Here is a 25,016-nt window from a genome sequence, read left to right as displayed (position 1 = left end):
GATTTTGGTGGTATCGAAATACATCTAATAAATAAATTCATTCTCCCAGGCCAAAGAGACTTTTATGGAATATAAATAGCAACTAAATACAATGGGGTATGCAGGCCAAATTCCAATTTAAGTGCTCATATTAAAACAATCTTTTTAAAAAGCCGGGAGGGACAAGAACCCTGGTGAGTTACCAGACCAGGCGGCTGTGGACTACAATGCCCGTGCCCACTGGGCTTTGTAGTCCGTAATGGAAACGGGAAAGCCGCTTGTACGCATGTGGCGATCTTGAGACGGAAGGAGAAAAGTTGTGTCCGAAGAAAACAGACACCTTCCTTTGTCACCTGTCGTTTCCCTAGGGTCACCTGATAGTGAAATGGGCACCATGCAGGTAGTCCTCAACTTACGACCATTTGTTTAGTGACCGTTTGAAGTTACAACGGCACTGAAAAAAGCAAATTATGACCGTTTTTCCCCACTTACGACTGTTGCAGCATCCCCATGGTCACGTGATCAGAATTCAGACGCTTGGCAAAGTGACTCATATTTATGACGGTCGCAGCGTCCCGGGCTCTCGTGATCCCCTTTTGCGACCTTCCGACAAGCCACGTCAACCGGGGATGGGGTGGGGAGCCAAATTCACTTACTAACTTCACAACGTTGTGGCAAGAAAGGTCGCAAAAACGGAGCAAAATTTACCTCACAAATGTCTCGCTTAGTACCAAAGAGAAATGTTGGGCTCCTTTGTTATCCGCAAGTCGAGGACTATCTGTATCAATGGAACGAACCAAATAAAATTGTGCGCGGTGTGTCATTCTACGATAGTCGATTCCGCAGAATCCCTTTTGTGACAGGCTGTCAGTTGCTTGCAAATGTCGCCGTTCCGATCTCATATTTATTTATATTTCTCTATAAATATAACTGTGCGTGTTTAGGGCCGGAGGTGTCTGGGACAGCAGATCAGGTCCAGACCTGGACAAAGAGGTGGGACCCTCACCAGACATCCACGGAGTCTGTCCCAGCACAAACTGTGAGGATTATTTGTATCCGGAGAAGCGCACGGCGTACTTAGGGCAAGACGGATGATCTTTTAATGCCCCTCTGTTCTTCGTTGCAGGATATGCGGAAACATGTCACCATGACCCTGTTGGACACGGAGCAGTCCTACGTGGAGTCCCTTCGTACCTTGATGCAGGTAAACCATCATTTTTGGCAGGAGTGGAAATAGACGCTCCACGAGCGTCCGGGACAAGCTCAGGGGTGAAATGCTACCAGTTTGGACCGGTTCGGGCGAACCGGTAGTTTTTAAAAAATGTTACCGGTTCGGGCGAACTGGTATTTCTGACAATTTTATTGGTTTTAAATTTTTATTATTAATTTTTAATGGGTTTTAGTTTTATATGTTCCAAAGTTTTTAGGCCAATTATGTAATAAGTTTTTTTAATTCATATTTTAATTGTATATTGCACTGTTTGTTTTACCTTGGCTGTACACCACCCTGAGTCCTTCGGGAAAAGGGCGGTATAAAAATCGAATAAATAATAATAATAATAATAATAATAATAATAATAATAATAATAATAATAATAATAATAATAATAATCAGCTGTGACGCGTGATTTATATTAGCTAGAATTGTCCGATTCCTAATCTAAATCGCGTGGCACAGCGGATTCCCCCACCCTCGCTGTTCTACTTGCCTTTGCAGACTCGGAAGGCTTCAAAATGTTCCTTTTTTTAGCGCTGTGCGGGCGCACCCCAGATGCGCATGCACACGCAAAGCAAACTTCAGAGCAGGGGTCTCCGACTTTGGCAACTTTAAGCCTGGTGGACTTCAACTCCCAGAATCCCCCAGCCAGCTTTGCTGGCTGGGGGATTCTGGGAGTTGAAGTCCACCAGGCTTAAAGTTGCCAAGATTGGAGACCCCTGCTTCAGAGGATTTTGCCGCTGGACAAGCTGATATGCAATTATAGAAATCCATGTCAGTGCAGAATAAACACATCTTATTATATCATTTGCACAAAGAATTGAATTTGAGCTGCATGCTTGGCAACTGGCATGTACTTACGTCAGCTGCAGCGTCCCGGGGATCATGTGATCCCCTTTTGCGACCTTCTGACCAGCAAAGTCAATAGGGAAACGGGAATTCCCTCAACGACTATGTCATTAACTTCACGTAACAACTATTGGCCAGAAAGGTCGTAGAATGGAGCAAAATTCCCTTCACGACTGTTTCGCTTAGCAACCTAAAGTTTGAGCTCAATTGCGGTCGTACGACGAGGACTGCCTGCCATCCAAATTTGTTCGATTGGCAGTCAGCATGTCTTCATGACAGCTGCTCTCTTCTGGGAGTGTGTGTGTGGGTGTCATATCATCACTTACATTTGCAACCTTCCCAGCTGGCTTTTTAACAAGCCAAACCAACGGGAGACGCCCGATTCGCTTAACGGCTGTGTGGTTCACTTAATAACGGCAGCGATTTTGTTTAATAACGGTCGCAAGGAGGTCGTAAAATGAGGCGCAGCTCGCTTAATTGCTGTCGTGCTATGGAAAATTTGAACTCGCTCTTCTTAAAAAAAATTAAGGCCTTTTGGATAAGAATATGGTGGATTATTCAAAATGTCCTGAAGAAGAAGATAAAGTTCCTGCCGCAATTTTTCCTTTTGGGAATTATAACGGATTGTACATTGACTGAGATTAAATTGATTTTGAACCTAATAACAGCAGCAAGGCTGTTGATTGGACAATATTGGAAGAAAAAAAGAGTTACCTACAATAGAAGAATGGATATTGAAAGTTACTAACTTGGCTGAGATGGTTAAAATCTCAGCTTTTTTGAAAGACAATACGCAGGAAAGATATTTAATTGAATGGAAAAAATGGATTGATTATTTACAAAACAGATATCAGATTAAGAAATATCAGATTGCCTTTGAATAATTAGGAAGTATTATTTTATATAATGGGGGGGTTGGGAAATGAAAAGATTTGGATGAGGTTAATTGGATTAGAAGGGAAAATTTTACTCTATGTTTGGTTTATGTATAACAATACCTTGTGATTGACCCGGGAAGCCGGGTGGGGGGGAAGGGAGGGGGGAAGGGGTTTTTTTGGGGGGGGAAGGGGGAAAAATGTTTTTGCTTGTTAAAACTTTTTCAATAAAAAAAAAAGAAAATTTGAACTCACTAATTTGAACAAGAACTATCTGTATTTTTTTTTAATATTGGAAAGTACTTTTTTTTTTGGTAGTAGTTTTTTTTTAATGTAATTATATTCCGCCCTTCTCCGAAGACTCAGGGCGGCTTACACTATGTTAAGCAATAGTCTTCATCCATTTGTATATTATATACAAAGTCAACTTTTATTGCCCCCAACAATCTGGGTCCTCATTTTATCTACCTTATAAAAGATGGAAGGCTGAGTCAACCTTGGGCCTGGTGGGACTTGAACCTGCAGTAATTGCAAGCAGCTGCTGTTAATAACAGACAGACTTGGTCTGCTGAGCCACCAGAGGCCCCTAGTTTAAAGCAGGGGTCTCAGCAAAGCTGGCTGGGGGCATTCTGGGAGTTGAAGTCCTCCAGGCTTAAAGTTGCCAAGGTTGGAGACTCCTGCTTTAAAGCGTGTGAAGTTCCCAGACTCCATTCTGGGCATTTTAAAGGAGCCCACTTTAAATTAGTAGCAGGTTATAAAAAAGTCCTTGCGTTTCTATTCTAGGACCATCTGTCCTCCATTTGGGGGGGGGGGTCGGTGAATTCAAAGCCGACTTCCTGTGTTTCTAAATTCCCATTTATTTTGGTTTCTTCTCCTCCTCTCCTTCCAGGGTTATATGAAGCCCCTGAAACAGCCGGAAAATTCCACCCTCTGCGACCCCTCGTTGGTGGACGAGATCTTCGATCAGATTCCCGAGTTACTGGAACATCACGAGGAGTTCCTGGAGGAGATCTCCGAATGTGTCCAGAACTGGCACGAGAAACAGAAAGTGGGGGAGATCCTGGTACAGTCTGTGAGTATCGTTCCCGCCTGCCGCTTCTAAACTTCCGGAGGAGAGGGGAGAAGGAAACGTGATGGAGGTTGCATCCGGTGGTAGGATTCAACCGGTTCGGGCAAACCGGTAGTTAAATTGCTGGCCGGCCCCACCCCTCCCCGCCCCTTCCAGGAGTCCCCATGCACCCCATTTCGGCTCAAGGGCAATGCAGGGAGGCCTAGGGGTGCAATGTATCACACACAACACACAGACACGGCCTGTTTTTGCTCGCAGGGTGGGGTGCAGGAGACTGAGTGCTGCCTATCACACCCCATGGACACCCCCGCCCAGCCGGTCATTAGCCCAGCGAACCGGTTGTTAAATTATTTGAATCCCACCCCTGGTTGCTTCTCGATCTTCATAAATGTTGGCTTGTTCTTCGCGTGTGCGAAATTCCATATTCTGGATCGTTCTACCCTTCCGACAACAATTCCTTCACTTTCCTTACTTTATTCTTCTAGATAGATAACTCCTCCTGGTTCTTTTCGCCAATTGAAGTTTATCCCGATTATTTCTATTCAATGCAAAAGGGATTAAATTAAATATCCAGTGAGATGGGCAGCCTATCCGTTTAATAAATAAATTAAATAAAGAGACAGTTTGGTCTAGTTAGCAGTTAGAGGCACCATGCTGGAAACAGGGAAATGATCGGTTCTAGTCTTAGGTACGAGAAGCGGTGGGGTGACTTTAGCCCAAAATCACCTAGCAGTCTTTTATCCCTAAGGCGAGACTAGAACTCACTGTCTCCTGGTGATTGGCCCAAAATCATCCAACTGCCTTTCATGCCTAAGATGAGACTAGAACTCACGGTCTCCTGGTGATTGGCCCAAAGTCACCCAGCTGCCTTTCAAGCTTAAGGTGAGACTAGAACTCACCGTCTCCTGGTGATTGGCCCAAAGTCACCCAACTGCCTTTCATGCCTAAGGCAGGACTTGAATTCACCATCTCCTAGTGATTGGCCCAAAGTCACCCAACTGCCTTTCATGCCTAAGGTGAGACTAGAACTCACCATCTCCTAGTGATTGGCACAAAGTCACCCAGGCAGCTTTCATGTCTAAGGAGAGATTAGAACTCACTGTCTCCTAGTGATTAGCCCAAAATCACCTAATTACCTTTCATGGCTAAGGCAGGACTAGAACTCACTGTCTCCTGGTGATTGGCCCAAAAATATCCAGCTGGCTTTCTATACCTGAGACAGAACTAGAACTCACCCGTCTCCTGGTTTCTACCTGAAGCAGAACACCAAACTGGTTCTACATTGATCCAATTCTGGTCTGCCACCTCCATGATTAACTGGGCCTAACGTCGCTTCACATTTTAAGGTTAACCAAGGTTTGGCAGCCTTCTAGCTTTGCATTTGAACCCAGGAATTAGGTTTCAACAGTAATAAGGTTAAGGATGCGTTTGGAAGGCAACAGACGATGACTCAGAGACATCGTGTCATTGGTTAACTCAAAAAAAATCTGATTTTAGCAGTCCCTTGGGAAAATGTTCTCCCACTTAGAGGGCCACCTGGTACGTCAAATGCACCAGCCGGTAATTCATGGGGGAGATTTCTCGTAAGTTGTTATAATTGTCGTCAGCTTGGAATGGCTCTTAACGATTCTCGTGGGTTCTTCCTTCTGAGCAGACCTATGTAGGACAGGTAGGCCCCGACATACGACCATGATTCTTTTTATTGTTATTTGCATTTATATCCCGCCCTTCTCCGAAGACTCAGGGGGGCTTACACTATGTCAAGCAATAGTCTTCATCCATTTGTATATTATAGACAAAGTCAACTTATTGCCCCCAACAATCTGGGTCCTCATTTTACCTACCTTATAAAGGATGGAAGGCTGAGTCAACCTTGGGCCTGGTGGGGCTTGAACCTGCAGTAATTGCAAGCAGCTGCTGTTAATAACAGACTGCATTAGCAGTTTGAGCCACAGAGGCCCCCCCCCAAAAAAGCACAGATTGAGCCCAAAATTGCCGTTGCTAAGCGGGAACGGTTGCTAAGCGGGTTCATTCTATTCTTCTCTTCTCTTCTAATTCCATTCTTTTCTTTTCTTCTGTTCTATTCTATTCTATTCTATTCTATTCTATTCTAATTCCATTCTTCTCTTCTCTTCTCATTCTATTCTTCTCTTCTCTTCTAATTCCATTCTTTTCTTTTATTCTGTTCTATTCTATTCTATTCTATTCTATTCTATTCTATTCTATTCTATTCTATTCTATTCTATTCTATTCTTTGCTCGTCAGGAAGTTGCAAAAGAGAATCACGTGACCCCGGGACACTGCGAACATCATAAATATGAATCAGTTGCCAAGCACCTGTATTTTAATCTGCCATGGTCGGATGCTTCCATGGTCATTAGTGTGAAAAACGGTCATCAGTCACTTTTTCAGTGCATTGTAGCTTTGAACAGTCGCTAAATCAGGGGTCTCAGCTTTGCTGGCTGAGGGATTCTGGGAGTTGAAGTCCACCAGGCTTAAAGTTCCCAAAGTTGGAGACCCCTGCACTAAATGAACTGTTGTAAGTTAATTTCCCATCCCTTGCAAAGATGTTTAAAATATGTAAAGTCTTTTAGTTTAAAAAGTTTAAAATTTTAAAACTTCTGATTTCCCGACAAGTGACTGACGTGTTATCTGTCTACTCTTATTAATGGGAAAAGGTTTGACAGGTAGAACAGCAGCAAAATTAAAAATTTCAAAACCCTCTGTTAAAACACTCCATTATTGTATTGTAACTCGTGGAAAGTTGATCACCTCTTCTTACTTCTCCCAAATCACCCCAGCAGTTAACTCTGATCTTTTCTGGATCGAATATCCTCGTTTGCACATTTGTTAATTCTTTTGCACACTCTCTCTCTCTCTCTCTCTCTCTCTCTCTTTTTAGTTTTCCAAAGACATCTTGGTGCATATTTATTCTGCCTACATCGATAATTTTCTAAATGCCAAAGATGCCATAAGGATTGCCAAGGAAGCCCGACCAGCGTTTATGAAATTTCTGGCGGTAAGAGGCGCTTCTGTCCGTACTGCTTACTTCAATCTCCTGGTGATTGGCCCAAAGTCACCCAGATTTCATGCCTAAGGCGGGACTAGAACTCACCGTCTCCTGGTGATTGGCCCAAAGCCACCCAGATTTCATGCCTAAGGCGGGACTAGAACTCACCGTCTCCTGGTGATTGGCCCAAAGCCACCCAGATTTCATGCCTAAGGCGGGACTAGAACTCACCGTCTCCTGGTGATTGGCCCAAAGCCACCCAGATTTAATCCCTAAGGCAGGAATAGAACTCACCATCTCCTGGTGATTGGCCCAAAGCCACCCAGATTTAATCCCTAAGGCAGGACTAGAACTCACCGTCTCCTGGTGATTGGCCCAAAGCCACCCAGATTTAATCCCTAAGGCAGGACTAGAACTCACCGTCTCCCGGTGATTGGCCCAAAGTTACCCAATTGGCTTTCATGTCTAAGGCAGGACTAGAACTCACCGTCTCCCGGTGATTGGCCCAAAGTTACCCAATTGGCTTTCATGTCTAAGGCAGGACTAGAACTCACTATCTCCTGGTGATTGGCCCAAGGCCACCCAACCAGCTGTCATGGCTAAGGTGGAATTACAACTCACCGTCTCCTGGTGATTGGCCCAAAGTCCCCCAAATTTCATGCCTAAGGCAGGACTAGGACTCACCGTCTCCTGATGATTGGCCCAAAGTCACCCAGATTTCATGCCTAAAGCGGGACTAGAACTCACCGTCTCCTGGTGATTGGCCCAAAGTCACCCAGATTTCATGTCTAAGGCAGGACTAGAACTCACCGTCTCCTGGTGATTGGCCCAAAGCCACCCAGATTTAATCCCTAAGGCAGGACTAGAACTCACCGTCTCCTGGAGATTGGCCCAAAGTCACCCAGATTTCATGCCTAAGGCGGGACTAGAACTCACCGTCTCCCAGTGATTGACCCAAAGTCCCCCAGATTGCATGCCTAAGGTGGTACTAGAATTCTCCTTCTCCTAGTTTTCCGCCTTAGCTACTAGTCAAAAACATGTCACCCTGGGCTGTTTAGTTGGAGATATTTAAGTCTCTCTTTTTTTAAATTCTTCCTTGCTCCCTGTAGCAAAGCATGAGAGAAAACAAAGAGAAACAGGCCCTCTCGGATCTCTTGATCAAACCAGTCCAACGGATTCCACGCTACGAACTTCTGGTCAAAGTGAGTATTCCCAGTACGGCTGTGTACATGGCTCAAAGGAAACCACGATCGAAGAGATCCAGCAAATACGGTTTTTTCACCTGGCCTGCTGCAAAAGTGTGTCCAGGTAATCCTCGACTTACGACCACAACCGAGCCCAAAATTTCCATCGCTAAGGGAGACGGTTGTTAAGTGAGTTTTGTCCCGTTTTATGACTCTTTTTTGCCATGGTTGTAAAGTGAATCTGCTTTGACTCTGTTCATCAGAAGGTCGCAAAAGGGGATCAGAAGATTCCGGACACTACGACAAGTCATAAATGTGAGTCAAATGTCTGACTGGTGATCACGTGACCCCAGGGATGCTGCAGTGGGTCGTAAGTGTGAAAAACGGTCATAAGTCAGTTTTTTCAATGCCGTTTTAACTTCGAACCGTCACTAAGTGAACGATTGCGAGTCGAGGACTACCCCAATGTTATTCTTGAGCTCCTGATATTAGCCTTATTTTCCTTTTCTTAGTTTTGGGTTTCCTGCCTCTTTTACTTACTTCTCTGTGTTTCGTTTTGTTTTTCAAACCGTCTCAGAGACTTCATCCGAATCCGCAGTCATTGGGTGCTGGAAAAGAAAACCCGTTTTTCGTTATTATTATTATTTTTTTCGCTCCCCGAAAGATTCCCCCAAGGGAGAATGTCTTGCGTAAACTCAAGAGTTAGAAGAAGTCAGTGTGTCCTGGACATTTTCCATGGGAAATTTTTCCCTCTTGTGTTTTCGGTGGAGTTGCTGTTCGTTTTGCTCTGATTTTTCAGTGGTGTGGAAACTGAAGGTTTTCCCTTCCTGGCTGAATTCCTTGAATATTTGACATGCCTGTTCAAAGCCTCATTTTGGAACTATTTAGAGAAAGGCCAGATTACTCATTTTGGACCGCTGAGACCTCCATCGTTCGGAAGAAAAGAAAAAAAAAATCTCTTTTCTAAAATAGCCCTGATCCATTCATTCGAAGGAAACCATATCTGTCTATCCACTGGTGGGATTTAAATAATTTAACCACCGGTTCTCTGCCCTAATGACCAGCTGTGTAGGCGTGGCCGGGGGGGGGATGACGGGCAGCACTCAGCCTCCTACACACCCCTGGGAGTAAAAATGGACCATGGGCGGGGTAGGTACAGTGCACCCCCTTAGCTCCGTTTTGGGCCTAAGAGGCCTCCCTGCAGCCTCCTGGGAGCGAAAACGGACTGCATGGGGACTCCTGGAAGGAGCAGGGAGGGGCCAGCTAGCAATTTAACTACCGGTTCGCTCGAACCGGCTGAATCCCACCATGGTAATCTTATCATCTGTGGAGATGTGAAATAAAGGTAGTATACGATCACAATTGAGCGCAACGTTTCCGTGGCTAAGCGAGGCAGCTGTTCAGCGAGTCACGGCCCATTTTATGACCTTTCTTGGCCATGGTTCTTAAGCAAAGCACTGCAGTCGTTAGGAGAGTTATACGGTCGTTAAGTGAATTTCGCTTCCTCCACTGCCGTTGCTTATCAGGAGGCCGCCAAAGGGGATCACGTGACCCCCCGGTGACATTGCAGCTGTCATAAGTACATGCCAGTTGCCAAGCATCCAAAACTTTGATCACACGACCGTCGGGATGCCGCAACGGTTGTAAGTGTAAGTCACTTTTTTCAAAATACTTTGAATGGTCTCTTGGAGTTATAGCAGCACTGAAAAAAGTCACACAGCCAGTTTTCGTGCCTAAGGGAGGACTAGAACTCACCGTCTCCTGATGATTGGCTCAAAGCCACCCAACCAGCTTTCATGGCTAAGGCGGGACTAGAACTCACTGTCTCCTGGTGATTGGCCCAAAGTCACCCAACCAGCTTTCATGGCTAAGGCGAGACTAGAACTCACCATCTCCTGGTGATTGGCCCAAAGCCATCTAACCAGCTTTCATGGCTAAGGCGGGACTAGAACTCACTGTCTCCTGTTGATTGGCCCAAAGCCATCTAACCAGCTTTCATGGCTAAGGCAGGACTAGAACTCACCGTCTCCTGTTGATTGGCCCAAAGCCATCTAGCCAGCTTTCATGGCTAAGGCAGGACTAGAACTCACCGTCTCCTGGTGATTGGCCCAAAGCCATCTAACCAGCTTTCATGGCTAAGGCGGGACTAGAACTCACAGTCTCTTGGTGATTGGCCCAAAGCCACCCAACCAGCTTTCATGGCTAAGGCGGGACTAGAACTTACCATCTCCTGGTGATTGGCCCAAAGCCATCTAACCAGCTTTCAAAGCTCAGGCGGGACTAGAACTCACCGTCTCCTGTTGATTGGCCGAAAGCCATCTAACCAGCTTTCATGGCTAAGGAGGGACTAGAACTTACCGTCTCCTGGTGATTGGCCCAAAGCCACCCAACCAGCTTTCATGGCTAAGGCGGGACTAGAACTCACCATCTCCTGGTGATTGGCCCAAAGACACCCAACTAGCTTTCATGGCTAAGGCGGGACTAGAACTCACCGTCTCCTGTTGATTGGCCCAAAGCCATCTAACCAGCTTTCATGGCTAAGGCGGGACTAGAATTCACCGTCTCCTGGTGATTGGCCCAAAGTCACCCAACTGCCTTTCAAGGCTAAGGCGGGACTAGAACTCACCATCTCCTAGTTCCAGCCTGGTGCCTAGATATGCGTATGCCTGCATTTGTGAAGTTGGGATAAAAAGACGATTAAGCTGATGATGATGGAGGAGGACGAATTTGCAGAAGGGTCTGGCTTAGCCCCGTCGAAATGGCACAGGGTCTCCTGCTTGAGCAGCGGGTTGGACTAGAAGACCTCCAAGGTCCCTTCCCACTCTGTGATTTCTATTAGAAACAGGATGTTGGTCTCGATGACCTTTGCCTGTTCCGAGAAAGATTTAATGCTTCCACATTTTATTTTTAAATTTATTTTTTTTAATCGGAAATCATTCTTTTCGGAGCCTTTTTAATGCCTCTCCAGCAAATGTCAACATTCGCCAAATTCCTAAGGCTTGAAGCAACCGCTCGGACGTGTCCCCCCTCCCCCCAATGACTAGTTGCAAACTCAGATATTCTTGGCACCAAAAAAAGAAAAGAAAAAAAAAAAGGAACCAGGAAGTCAAGGAAGCGTTCAGCGAGAGAAAAGGGGTTGTGGAAGAAGAAACATACCGCTTGGAGCAGCGGTTCTCAACCTGTGGGTCGCGACCCCGTCGGGGGTCCAATAACGATTTGCCAGGGGTCGCCTAAGACCATCGGAAATATGGGAAGTATACTTGCGAGTCGAAGAATCGCACTCCAATGGTTGACTCCACAAGCCAGCTGCAGGCTCTTCAAATCGCTAGCCGAATTCGGCTTCAGGCGCGATGAATTAAAAAAGAGAGAAATCTTTGCTCTGATGTCTCCCTCTCAAGCCAGCTGCAATCACTCCCAATCGCTAGCCTAATCTGGCTTCAGGCGCCATAAACTTAATAGGGGAGGAGTCTCCGCTTTAATGCCTCCGTCCTCAAGGCAATCGCAAGCAGTTCAGATCGCTAGCCAAGACGGCTTCAGGCACGATCAATTCAAAACGAAAATAATTTTACGGTTGGGGTCGCCACATCGTGGGGAATTGTATTAAAGGGGTCGCAGCACTATAAAGGTTGAGAACCACTGGCTTGGAGGAACAGAGACAATGCTGGCAACAACTCTGTTTACAGTAGGCGGCATTGGGGTGTGTGTGTGGGTGTGTTGTGGCTTTAACACACACAACTGATGGGCTTCACCATCCTTGCCTTCCTGGCTCTTAAAAAATAAATGAGATGGAACAAGAATGGCCCACCCAGAATCGCCCTTCCGGTTCCAGCCCCAGCGAAGCTGGATGGTTGTTGGCAGAGTTGGCGTTTAATTATCAAGCCGTGGTGCTTCCAGCTGGCCAGTTATCCAGGCGAATTCATGGGCTACTGAATCACCCAGGAATTTGGTTATATTGGGCAGAGATGGATCTTCTGCCTGGTGCTTTTTGGCTTCCAGGGGCTGCTGGCACCGTTAAGTAACCGACAACCGGATCCTTTGGGTTTGGCACGAGATGTGGTTCAATGGTGCAGGAATTGGGTATGTCTAGTCTAGTGAAAAGGAGGACTAGGAGTGACATGACAGCAGTCTTCCAGTATTTGAGGAGCTGCCCCAAAGAAGAGGGAGTCAAGCTATCCTCCAAAGCCCCCGAAGGCAGGACAAGAAGCAACAGATGGAAACTCATCCAGAAGAGAAGCAACCTGGAACTAAGGAGAAACTTCCTGACATTGAGAACAATTAACCAGTGGAACCGCTTGCCACCAGAAGTTGTGGATGCTCCATCACTGGAGGCTTTTAAGAAAGAATTGGAGAGGCATTTGTCTGAAAAGTTATTCGGTGTCCTGCCTGAGCAGGCGGTCGGACTAGATGACTTCCAAGGTGATGCGTGATGGTTATTCAGGTCGAAATCTATTTGCCTAGCAGGTGGAAATATTTGTGTAAATTTTGATTTAATGTTTTTTTGCGCTTTCTCTGATCCAACCAATTTTTGGGCTGCTGTGATAAGATGCAGGGACAAACTTATTTTATGAATGAATGAATGAATGAATGAATGAATTCATTCATTCATTCATTCATTCATTCATTCATTCATTCATTCATTCATTCATTCCATTTATATAGCCACCCATTTTGTATCCACTAACAACAATAATAAATTTCCTGGGATTAGTTTCCCACGAAACGTCAATTTTCGCGACCTTCTGAGAAGCAAAGTCAATAAGGAAGCCAGATTCACTTAAACAACCATATTACTAACTGAATTAGTAACGGCAATGATTCACTTAGCAATTGTGATAAAGAATGTTCATAAAAATGGAGCAAAGTCTGCTTAACAAATGTCTCACTTGGCAACTGAAATTTTATTAAGTGAGTCGCTGCGGTTGTTCACTGTAAATGTGTTACAGTGAGAACAGTTAACCCGTGGAACAGAAGTTGCCTCCAGAAGTTGTGGCTGCTCCATCACTAGAGGTTTTCAAGAAGAAACTGGACAATCGTTTGTCCAGAATGGTATAGGTCAGGGGTCTCCAACCTTGGCCACTTTAAGACTTATGGACTTCAACTTCTGGGAGTTGAAGTCCACAAGTCTTGAATAGAATAGAATAGAATAGAATAGAATAGAATAGAATAGAATAGAATAGAATAGAATAGAACAGAACAGAACAGAACAGAACAGAACAGAACAGAACAGAACAGAACAGAACAGAACAGAACTGAACAGAACTGAATTGAATTCTTTATTGGCCAAGTGTGATTGGACACACAAGGAATTTGTCTTGGTGCATATGCTCTCAGTGTATATAAAAGAAAAGATAAATTTGTCAAGAATCATAAGGTACAACATTTAATGATAGTCATAGGGTACAAATAGAATAGAATAGAATAGAATAGAATAGAATAGAATAGAATAGAATAGAATAGAATAGAATAGAATAGAATAGAATTTTATTGGCCAAGTGTGATTGGACACACAAGGAATTTGTCTTGGTGCATATGCTCTCAGTGTATATGAAAGAAAAGATAAATTTGTCAAGAATCATAAGGTACAACATTTAATGATAGTCATAGGGTACAAATAGAATAGAATAGAATAGAATAGAATAGAATAGAATAGAATAGAATAGAATAGAATAGAATAGAATAGAATAGAATTTTATCGGCCAAGTGTGATTGGACACACAAGGAATTTGTCTTGGTGCATATGCTCTCAGTGTATATAAAAGAAAAGATAAATTTGTCAAGAATCATAAGGTACAACATTTAATGATGGTCATAGGGTACAAATAGAATAGAATAGAATAGAATAGAATTTTTTTATCGGCCAAGTGTGATTGGACACACAAGGAATTTGTCTTGGTGCATATGCTCTCAGTGTATATAAAAGAAAAGATAAATTTGTCAAGAATCATAAGGTACAACATTTAATGATAGTCATAGGGTACAAATAGAATAGAATAGAATAGAATAGAATAGAATAGAATAGAATAGAATAGAATAGAATAGAATAGAATAGAATTTTTTACTGGCCAAGTGTGATGGGACACACAAGGAATTTGTCTTCGGTGCATATGCTCTCCGTGTACATAAAAGAAAAGATACGTTCATCAAGAATCATAAGGTACAACACTTAATGATAGTCATAGGGAAACAGTCAATAAAAATCATAAGGTTACCAGCAACAAAGTACAGTCATAAGTGGGAGGAGATGGGTGATAGGAACAATGAGAAGATTAATAGTAGTGTGGATTTAGTAAATAGTTTGACAGTGTTGAGGGAATTATTTGTTTAGCAGAGTCTCTGTCTGTCTGGGGAGGCCGAAGGCATTGGCCTTTCTCTCTCTCTCTCTCTCTCTTGCTTTTATTTATTTATTTATTTATTTTGTCACAACATCATACAAAAAGATTATATAGTATATACACATATAAACATATATAGGAAGAAGAAAAGAAAAACAATAGGACAGGAACGGTAGGCACGTTTGTGCGCTTATGCACGCCCCTTATGGTCCTCTTAGGAATGGGGTGAGGTCAATAGTAGAAAGTTTTTGGTTAAAGCTGTTAGGATTATGGGAAGAGACCACAGAGTCAGGTAAAGTATTCCAAGCACTGATGATTCTGTTGCAGAAGTCATATTTTCTGCAATCTAGATTAAAGCGGTTTACATTAAGTTTAAATCTATTGGTTGCCCTTGTATTATTGCAATTAAAGCTGAAGTAGTCTTTGACAGGAAGGACATTACAATAGATGATTCTGTGAGTTAAACTTAGGTCTTGTCAAGGCGACGGAGTTCCAAGTTTTCTAAGCCTAGGATTTCAAGTCTGGTGGGATAAGGTATTTTGTTGTTTTCAGAGGAATGGAGAACTCTTCTTGTAAAATATTTCTGGACACGTTCAATTGTATTGATGTCAGAGATGTGGTGAGGGTTCCAAACAGGTGAGCTGTATTCTAGAATTGGTCTAGCAAATGTTTTATATGCTCTGGTTAGTAGTGTGGTGTTTTTGGAAAAGAAGCTACATAAAATTAGGTTTACAACTCTTAGAGCTTTTTTGCTATGTAGTTGCAGTGGGCTTTGGCACTTAGATCATTTGACATGAAAACTCCAAGGTCTTTAACGGGATGGGGTCGTCTGTAAGGTAATGTCCATCTAGTATGTACTTAGTTTTAGAGTTCTTTTTCCTATATGTAAGACTGAGCATTTGCTGGTTGAAATTTGGAGCTGCCAATTTTAGACCAAGCGGTTAGATGGTCAAGGTCGTTTTGAATGATAGAAGTGTTGTCTGTGGTGTTAAATAGTTTGACATCGTCAGCAAAGAGAACACAATTACTTGAGATATGGTCACAAAGATCATTAATGTATAGAATAAAGAGTGTTGGTCCAAGGACGCTGCCTTGAGGAACGCCACTCTTGACAGGAACAGGATTTGATAAAGCATTGCCAATTTTGACCACTTGTTGTCTGTTAGACAGAAAAGCAGATATCCATTTGTGGAGGGGTCCTGAGATGCCATAGGATGTTAGTTTAAGGAGAAGTTTATCGTGTACTACTGAGTCAAAAGCTTTGCAGAAGTCTATGTAGATTGCATCTATTGATTTGCCTTGATCTAGATTTGAAGTCCATATGTTTTTGCAGTGGAGAAGTTGTAAGTTACATGATAACTTTTCCTGAAACCAAATTGTTTGTTGGAGAGTAGGTTGTTAGTTTCTAAGTGTGAGGTAATGGATTGATTGATGATAGATTCCATGACTTTGCAGGTGACGCAGCAAAGGGAGATCGGTCTGTAGTTTTCGACTAAGCTGGGGTCTCCTTTTTTGAAGATGGGGATGACTGTGGCTAGTGACCAAAGTTTGGGAAGAGAACTGGTAGTGAAAGCTTTATCAAAGATAATACTTAGGGGTTCAGCTATATTAATGGAAAGTTTTTTTAAGAAATATGCACATAGACCATCAGGTCCAATAGAAAGCGATGGTTTTAAGTTGTGAAGAGCTTTACCAACGTTGTCTTCTGTGAAATCTATATGAGTTAAATCATCATAGTCATTGCTGGTTCGTTTGTGGAATGTTGGATATGTGTTATCGGAGTTAACAAAAACTGAGCCAAAGAAAATGTTGAAGAGGTTTGCTTTGACTGTTTCGTCATTGCATTCTTTGTTGTTAGAATCTTTTAGTGGTGGGATGGATCTTGAATCTTTAAGTTTACTGTTGACAAAATTATAAAAGGCACGATTGGAATTTGTGCGTAGAAGGTTTTCTTCTTGCTTGGTGTGGTAATTTGTGCATTCAGTTTTAATTTGGTTGCATATGTTTCTGTAACGGTTTCTGAAGTTTGTAACATAGCCTTTTTTGTTCCTTTTCCAGAGGATTTTTTTGATTGAAGCTTTTTTATTGATATGGGTAGTTTGTTTTTCTTGGACATGGTAGTCATTCGTGGTACATATAATTTAATGACTCTATTGATTTCAAGTAGGAAGATTCTATAGAGGTCATCAGCGGTTATGCAGGTTGCAAACAGATTTTGCCAGTTCAGAAGTGAAAGATCGTTGTTTATAAGGTCGTAATTGGCTTTCTTGAAGTTGTAGTTGGGAGTTCTGGTGTTATGACGATTAAGTATGGACGATATTGAGACGAAAATCAATCATGCAGTGGACACTGTTTGAAAATGGTTCTTTAATTTGTAGTCCGTAAATTGAGTTTGGATTGTTGCAGAAGATGAGGTCAAGGCAGTTGTTGAGTCTTGTATTGTTAGTTACAAGTTGTTCAAGACCTAGGTTTGTAACAGCGTTGTATAGTGTAGTATGGATTGGGTCAGTTGAACATTCATTGGTTGTCCAGTTAATGAGAGGTAGATTTAAGTCACCAAGGAAGATAAGAGGGTATGGGCAAGAGGTAGACCATGTTAGCATTGAGGTTAGCATATTTGCGTGGGTAATGTCATAGTCGGGGGCTCTGTAGCATAGTAAGAATCAAGAGTAGTGTCAAGGGATAGGTCGATACTATGGTTTCAGGAAGAGAGAGTTTATGTGCTACTTGGATATTTTTAGATTCAGTGTCTTTTGTAAAGATAGCCACTCCACCACCTCTTCGGTTTTCCCGATCTGATCGATAGACTTGATATTCTTTGTTTGAGATAATGGAGTCAGGAAGGGATGAATTCAGCCATGTTTCGCAAACAAAAATGATATCAAATGTGCCACTGTTTAATAAGAGGATAAATTCAGGTAATTTGTTGACTATGCTTCTTGCATTTATCAATTTGCATTTGAGATCTGATATGATTGGTGTTGTAGAGGTAAGGCGTGCTTACCTGGTTTTGGGTGTTAGTAGGTTGGGGGTTGTGGACAATAGATGGTTGTATAGATGGTTGGATGGTAGTTTGGGTGTTTGGATGGATGGTTGTTTGGATGGCTGCTTGGTTGGATGGTTGGTTGGATGGCTGGTTGGATTGTTGATTGGATGGCTGTTTGGATGGCTGCTTGGATGGCTGCTTGGATGGCTGTTTGGATGGTTGGTTGGATGGTTGGTTGGATGGCTGGTTGGATTGTTGATTGGATGGCTGTTGGTTGGATAGTTGGTAAGATGGTTGGTTGAATGGGAGGTAGGGGGATGGGTACTTGGTTGAATACTGGGATGGCTGGTTGATTGTTATGGGTGATGGGGGGTTTGGAGGTGATTTTTTGATTGCAGGTTTTATTTTTTATGCAATCAGCATGGTAGTCGATGTATAGGTTGGATTCACCATTGTCTTGTCTTCTTTTAAGTTAAGTGATGGCATTCGGTGAAAAACTGTCCTTGTGTCTAGTTGTTCTGGTGTGCAGTGCTCTATAGCGTCGTTTTGAGGGTAGGAGTTGAAACAGTTTATGTCCAGGATGCGAGGAGTCTGTAGATATTTTCCCAGCCCTCTTTTTGACTCGTGCAGTATACAGGTCTTCAATGGAAGGCAGGTTGGTAGCCATGGTTTTTTCTGCAGTTCTAATGATCCTCTGAAGTCTGTGTCTGTCTTGTTGGATTGCAGAACCAAATTGGCCAAGGTTGGAGACCCCTGGTATAGGGTTTCCTGCTTGAGCAGGGGGCTGGACTAGAAGACCTCCAAGGTCCCTCCCAGCTCGATTCTGATTCTGATAGCTTCCCCATCTGGTTGCCTTCTGCTCTTACGAGACCTGCTCTCTTTCCCCCGTCAGGACCTTCTCAAACATACTTCAGAGGAGCATCCGGACTACCCATTCTTAATAGAAGCCCAGAAGAGCATCAAGCAGGTAGCCGAGAAGATCAACAAAGGGATGAAGAGCGCAGAAGAGGTGGAGAGGAACGCCCGGATAGTCCAGGAGATCGAATCCCACATCGAAGGGATGGAAGACGTAAGTTCTCAAGGTCTCAGTTCAGGCGGAGCCCTGTCCACAAATTAGTCACGGCTAAATTACGTTAGCTACACCACGTGTCCATCTTGGTGGATCTCAGAAAAGGAACGTGGGGTCCTTGGTGCTCTCTAAACTTGGTTGTTTTCTTGTTGATGTTTCATCACCCAACTACGTAACATCATCAGTGCTAGAAAGAGTTGGGTTGGAGGAGAAGGAGAGAAGAAGAGGGAGACGGAGATGGAGAGAGGTGGAGGCTCAGAAGAAGAGGACAAAAGGAGAGGAGGAGGGAGGGAGGGAGGGAGGGAGGGAGGAAGGAAGAGGAGGAGGAGGACTGTGGGGTCGTTGATGCTCTCTGAGCTTAGTTGTTTTCTTGCAGATGTTGCATTACCCAACTAGGTAACATCATCAGTGCTAGAAGGGAGAAGTATTTGCTCTCTGCAAGCAAGCTACTTGTTTATAAACAGAGAGCAAACCTCACTGCCTTCTAGCACTGATGATGTTACCTGGTTGGGTAAAGAAACATCTGCAAAAAACAACAACAACACCAAGCTCAGAGAGCACCAAGGATCTCACAGTCACAAATATTCTCCTTTATTAGTCTTCGGTATTATTACGATAATTGCTGATGAAGAGTTTGGAGGTGGCCCTGATGGTTTGATCTCTCATCTCTACAGCTTCAGGCTCCGCTTCGGAGGTTCTTACGGCAGGAGATGGTGGTGGAAGTGGTAAGTCGTTCAAAGCATCCATACCTCCAGTGGTTTCCCTTAGTGGGAAGGCAGAGCTTGGGGGAGGGGGAGGGATCTCACCCAGATGTTGAACCAGGGGTGAAATCCAGCAGGTTCTGACAGGTTCAGGAGAACCGGTAGCGGAAATTTTGAGCAGTTCGGAGAACCGGCAAATACCACCTCTGGCTGGCCCCAGGAGTGGAGTGGAAATGGGGATTTTGCAGTATCCTTCCCCTAGAGTAGGGTGGGAATGGAGATTTTGCAATATCCTTCCCCCAGGATTGGGGTGGGAATGGGGATTTTGCAGTATCCTTTCCCTGGAGTGGGTCGGGAATGGAGATTTTGCAGTAACCTTCCCCTGGAGTGGGGTGGGAATGGAGATTTTGCAATATCCTTCCCCCAGGAGTGGAGTGGGGATGGAGATTTTGCAGTATCCTTCCCCTGGAGTGGGTTGGATGGAGATTTTGCAGTTTCCTTCCCCTAGAGTAGGGTGGGAATGGAGATTTTGCAATATCCTTCCCCCAGGATTGGGGTGGGAATGGGGATTTTGCAGTATCCTTCCCCCAGGATTGGGGTGGGAATGGGGATTTTGCAGTATCCTTCCCCTGGAGTGGGGTGGGAATGGGGATTTTGCAGTATCCTTCCCCTAGAGTAGGGTGGGAATGGAGATTTTGCAATATCCTTCCCCCAGGATTGGGGTGGGAATGGGGATTTTGCAGTATCCTTTCCCTGGAGTGGGGTGGGAATGGAGATTTTGCAGTATCCTTTCCCTGGAGTGGGTTGGATGGAGATTTTGCAGTATCCTTCCCCTAGAGTAGGGTGGGAATGGAGATTTTGCAATATCCTTCCCCCAGGATTGGGGTGGGAATGGGGATTTTGCAGTATCCTTTCCCTGGAGTGGGGTGGGAATGGAGATTTTGCAGTATCCTTCCCCTGGAGTGGGGTGGGAATGGAGATTTTGCAGTATCCTTCCCCAGGAGTGAGGTGGGAATGGAGATTTTGCAATATCCTTCCCCCAGGATTGGGGTGGGAATGGGGATTTTGCAGTATCCTTCCCCTGGAGTGGAGAGGGAATGGAGATTTTGCAGTATCCTTCCCCCAGGAGTAAGGTGGGAATGGAGATTTTGCAATATCCTTCCCCCAGTATTGGGGTGGGAATGGGGATTTTGCAGTATCCTTCCCCTGGAGTGGGATGGGAATGGGGATTTTGCAGTATCCTTCCCCTGGAGTGGGGTGGGAATGGGGATTTTGCAATATCCTTCCCCTGGAGTCGGGTGGGAATGGGGATTTTGCAATATCCTTCCCCCAGGAGTGGGGAGGGAATGGAGATTCTGCAGTATCCTTTCCCTGCCACGCCCACCAAGCCATGCCACGCCCACTAAGCCACGCCAACAGAACCGATAGTAAAAAAAAAAAGGATTTCACCACTATGTTGAATTCTAGGAAGAGTACCAATTGGTGCCTTATCCTAAACTTCATTGCTCTGTTTTCTAAAATCTGCTGGGCACAGATAACAGTAATGTATCTGTAATAGAAATAATACCAATTTTTTACATAAAAAATAATACAATTTTTTTTTTGGTCATAAAATGTTGTAATATAAAATCTGGCCACAGATACTGTAATGCAGTAATTAATACACCTGGATTAATACTGCATCCAGTTTTGCTCATCATATTATAAAAAAAGATGTTGAGAGTGCAGAGAAGAGCAACAAAGATGATTAGGGGACTGGAGGCTAAAACATACGAAGAACGTTGCAGGAACTGAATATGTCTAGTTTAATGGGGGGGGGGGGGAAGGACCAGGGGAGACATGATAGCAGTCTTCCAATATCTCAGGGGTTGCCACAAAGAAGAGGGAGTCGGGCTGTTCTCCAAAACACCTGAAGGTAGAACAAGAAGCAATGGGTGGAAACTAATCAAGGAGAGAAACAACCTAGAACTAAGGAGAAATTTCCTGACAATTGAGGACAATTAATCAGTGGAACGACTTGCCACTAGAAGTTGTGGCTGCTCCAACACTGGAGCTTTTTAAGAAGAAAACTGGACAGCCATTTCTTCAGATGGTATAAAGACTCTTGCCTGAGCAGGGCTTAGACTAGATGACCTCCAAGTCCCTTCCAACTCTGCTTTCCCCCACTGTCTGCCACCAGAAGTGTGAGTTAGCAACTCCCAGCCAGGTTCAATTTAAAAAAAAAAAAAAAGTTTAATAATAAACAAAATAAGGAGTGCGATCTGGTGCCAGGGAATACAATTAATCCTTCACTTACGACCACAATTAAGCTCAACATCTCAGCTTCTAAGCCAGAGGGCTATTAAAAGGAGTTTTGCCCCATTTTACAACCCTTCTTGCCAGGGTTGTTAAGTGAATCTGGTTTTCCCCATTGACTTTGCTTGTCGGAAGGTCGCAAAAGGGGATCACAGGACCCCAGGACGTTGCGACCGTCATAAATACGAGTCAGTTCCCGAGCGCCCGAAGTTTGGTCACGTGACCGTGGGGAATGCTGCAATGGTCGTAAGTGTGAAAACGGTCACTAAGTGACTTTTTCCAGTGCTGTTACAACTTTGAACGGTCACTAAATGAATGGTTGTATAAAGGGCTATCTTGGTGCAGCTGTGCCATTAAAAATATTTGGCAAGTTGCTAAATGAAGTTAACCCACTCTGTGTATAACGGTGCATTTTCATTCAGACAGCTCCAAGAGACCTGTGGGTTCCCAAAGCTTGCCCCCTTTGCATGTCACAAGCCCTGGTGTTGTGTCCCACTCCTCCTCTGACGGCCGGGTCGGGGAAGTCTGTATCAAGCGTGGCCACGAAGCCTCTGCAGCTTTGCCAAAGTTCTGTCAGAGTTCTCAGGGCAGGCAGGAATCCAAGGTGTGACTTCAGCAAACCAGATGAGACTTTGCCTGACTCAAGGAATGCCAGAAAGCAGATCCTTTATATAGGCCGTGGGGTGTGGCTCCCTGACTCAGCACTTATCCAGGCCTGCCCCTCCCTTCCTTTTGCTGACATCGCCTCTCCATTCTCCAGAAGCGTGGATCTGTCCACCCTCCAGCTGCCGGCAATTCTAACTCGTGACTGGCTTCATGGTCATCATGCTCACACGCTGTGGGGGGGTGGGGTTATTTGCTCAGTCTGTCCGGGCATGGTGCCAGGAATGAGGGCTGGAGGCATGCAAGGCCATTCGTCTTGCTCAGTCTGTCCGGGCATGGTGCCAGGACTGGGGGCTGAAGGCATGCCAGGCCATTCGTCTTCATTATCAGTCTCTGGTTGAGATAACAGGAGATGAGAGGGGCCTGGCTGTGGAGAGGGGGGTGGGCGAGGCACAACACCTGCGTTGTTTTCCATGTGACCTTTCCTGGATTTTTTTTGCAGAAGCCAGTGGGTGGGAAGAAGGACCGGTCGCTGTTCCTCTTCACGGACTTGCTGGTTTGCACTACGCTGAAGCGCAAGTCGGGGTCTCTGCGACGGAGTTCCATGAGTCTGTAAGTACACGTTAGCACTAAGACTTATATACCGCTTCAAGGTGCTTCCCAGCCCTCTCTAAGCGGTTTACAGAGTCAGCATAATTACCCCCGACAATCTGGGTCCTCATTTTATTGACCTTGGAAGGATGTGTCGTGTCCCACTCCTCCTCCGACGGCCGGGTCTGGGAAGTCTGTATCAAGCGTGGCCACGAAGCTTCTGCAGCTTTGCCAAATTCCTGTCAGAGTTCTCAGGGCAGGCAGGAATCCAAGGCGTGACTTCAGCAACCAGATGAGACTTTGCCTGACTCAAGGAATGCCAGAAAGCAGATCCTTTATATAGGCCATGGGGTGTGGCTCCATGACTCAGCACTTATCCAGGCCTGCCCCTCCCTTCCTTTTGCTGACATCGCCTCTCCATTCTCCAGAAGTGGGGATCTGTCCACTGTGTCTTTTCGTCCTCCTGATCTGCTGCCGGCAATTCTAGCACGTGGCTGGCTTCCTGCTCACATGCTATAGGAGGGAGGTTTGTTTGCTCAGTCTGTCCGGGCATGGTGCCAGGGCTGGGGGCTGGAGGCATGCCAGGCCATTCTTCTTCACTATCAGTCTCTGGCTCAGATAGCAGGAGATGGGAGGGGCCCGGCTGAGGAGAGGAGGCATGCCAGGCCATTCGTCTTCATTATCAGTCTCTGGTTGAGATAACAGGAGATGAGAGGGGCCTGGCTGTGGAGAGGGGGGTGGGCGAGGCACAACACCTGCGTTGTTTTCCATGTGACCTTTCCTGGATTTTTTTTGCAGAAGCCAGTGGGTGGGAAGAAGGACCGGTCGCTGTTCCTCTTCACGGACTTGCTGGTTTGCACTACGCTGAAGCGCAAGTCGGGGTCTCTGCGACGGAGTTCCATGAGTCTGTAAGTACACGTTAGCACTAAGACTTATATACCGCTTCAAGGTGCTTCCCAGCCCTCTCTAAGCGGTTTACAGAGTCAGCATAATTACCCCCGACAATCTGGGTCCTCATTTTATTGACCTTGGAAGGATGTGTCGTGTCCCACTCCTCCTCTGACGGCCGGGTCGGGGAAGTCTGTATCAAGCGTGGCCACGAAGCCTCTGCAGCTTTGCCAAAGTTCTGTCAGAGTTCTCAGGGCAGGCAGGAATCCAAGGTGTGACTTCAGCAATCCAGATTAGACTTTGCCTGACTCAGAGAATGCCAGAAAGCAGATCCTTTATATAGGCCATGGGGTGTGGCTCCCTGACTCAGCACTTATCCAGGCCTGCCCCTCCCTTCCTTTTGCTGACATCGCCTCTCCATTCTCCAGAAGCGTGGATCTGTCCACCCTCCAGCTGCCGGCAATTCTAACTCTTGACTAGCTTCATGGTCATCATGCTCACACGCTGTGGGGGGGTGGGGTTATTTGCTCAGTCTGTCCGGGCATGGTGCCAGGAATGAGGGCTGGAGGCATGCAAGGCCATTCGTCTTGCTCAGTCTGTCCGGGCATGGTGCAGGAGATGGGAGGCCCGGCTGAGGAGAGGAGGAGGCGAGGCACAACAGGACGGGAGGCTGAGTGAGGGGTGAAATGCTCCCGGTTTGGTCAGGTTCGCATGAACCAGTAGTAAAAAGGCACAACACCTGCGTTGTTTTCCATGTGACCTTTCCTGGATTTTTTTTGCAGAAGCCAGTGGGTGGGAAGAAGGACCGGTCGCTGTTCCTCTTCACGGACTTGCTGGTTTGCACTACGCTGAAGCGCAAGTCGGGGTCTCTGCGACGGAGTTCCATGAGTCTGTAAGTACACGATAGCACTAAGACTTATATACCGCTTCAAGGTGCTTCCCAGCCTCTCTAAGCGGTTTACAGAGTCAGCATAATTACCCCCAACAATCTGGGTCCTCATTTTATTGACCTTGGAAGGATGTGTCGTGTCCCACTCCTCTGACGGCCGGGTTGGGAAATCTGTATCAAGCGTGGCCACGAAGCCTCTGCAGCTTTGCCAAATTCCTGTCAGAGTTCTCAGGGCAGGCAGGAATCCAAGGTACGACTTCAGCGACCAGATGAGACTTTGCCTGACTCAAGGAATGCCAAAAAGCAGATCGTTTATATAGGCCGTGGGGTGTGGCTCCATGACTCAGCACTTATCCAGGCCTACCCTTCCCTTCCTTTTGCTGACATCGCCTCTCCATTCTCCAGAAGCGTGGATCTGTCCACCCTCCAGCTGCCGGCAATTCTAACTCTTGACTAGCTTCATGGTCATCATGCTCACAC

General features: G+C 45.2%; 1 protein-coding gene across 1 annotated transcript in view; it reads left to right on the top strand.

Annotated features, from left to right (window-relative positions):
- Window positions 1-25,016, top strand: part of ARHGEF17 (Rho guanine nucleotide exchange factor 17) — a 153,167-nt gene that overhangs the window by 93,363 nt on the left and 34,788 nt on the right. Inside the window, exons 2-7 of the mRNA XM_058184923.1 lie at window positions 1,106-1,183; window positions 3,809-3,991; window positions 6,891-7,007; window positions 8,108-8,200; window positions 18,393-18,569; window positions 19,244-19,294. Coding sequence (XP_058040906.1) covers window positions 1,106-1,183; window positions 3,809-3,991; window positions 6,891-7,007; window positions 8,108-8,200; window positions 18,393-18,569; window positions 19,244-19,294 — 699 coding nt within the window. The remainder of the gene's footprint in view (window positions 1-1,105; window positions 1,184-3,808; window positions 3,992-6,890; window positions 7,008-8,107; window positions 8,201-18,392; window positions 18,570-19,243; window positions 19,295-25,016) is intronic.

The sequence above is a fragment of the Ahaetulla prasina genome, chromosome 5 (assembly GCF_028640845.1).
Source record: "Ahaetulla prasina isolate Xishuangbanna chromosome 5, ASM2864084v1, whole genome shotgun sequence".
NCBI classification, from domain to species: domain Eukaryota; kingdom Metazoa; phylum Chordata; class Lepidosauria; order Squamata; family Colubridae; genus Ahaetulla; species Ahaetulla prasina.
The sequence above is the reverse complement of the archived record's forward strand: the minus strand, read 5'-3'. Positions and strand labels throughout refer to the sequence as shown.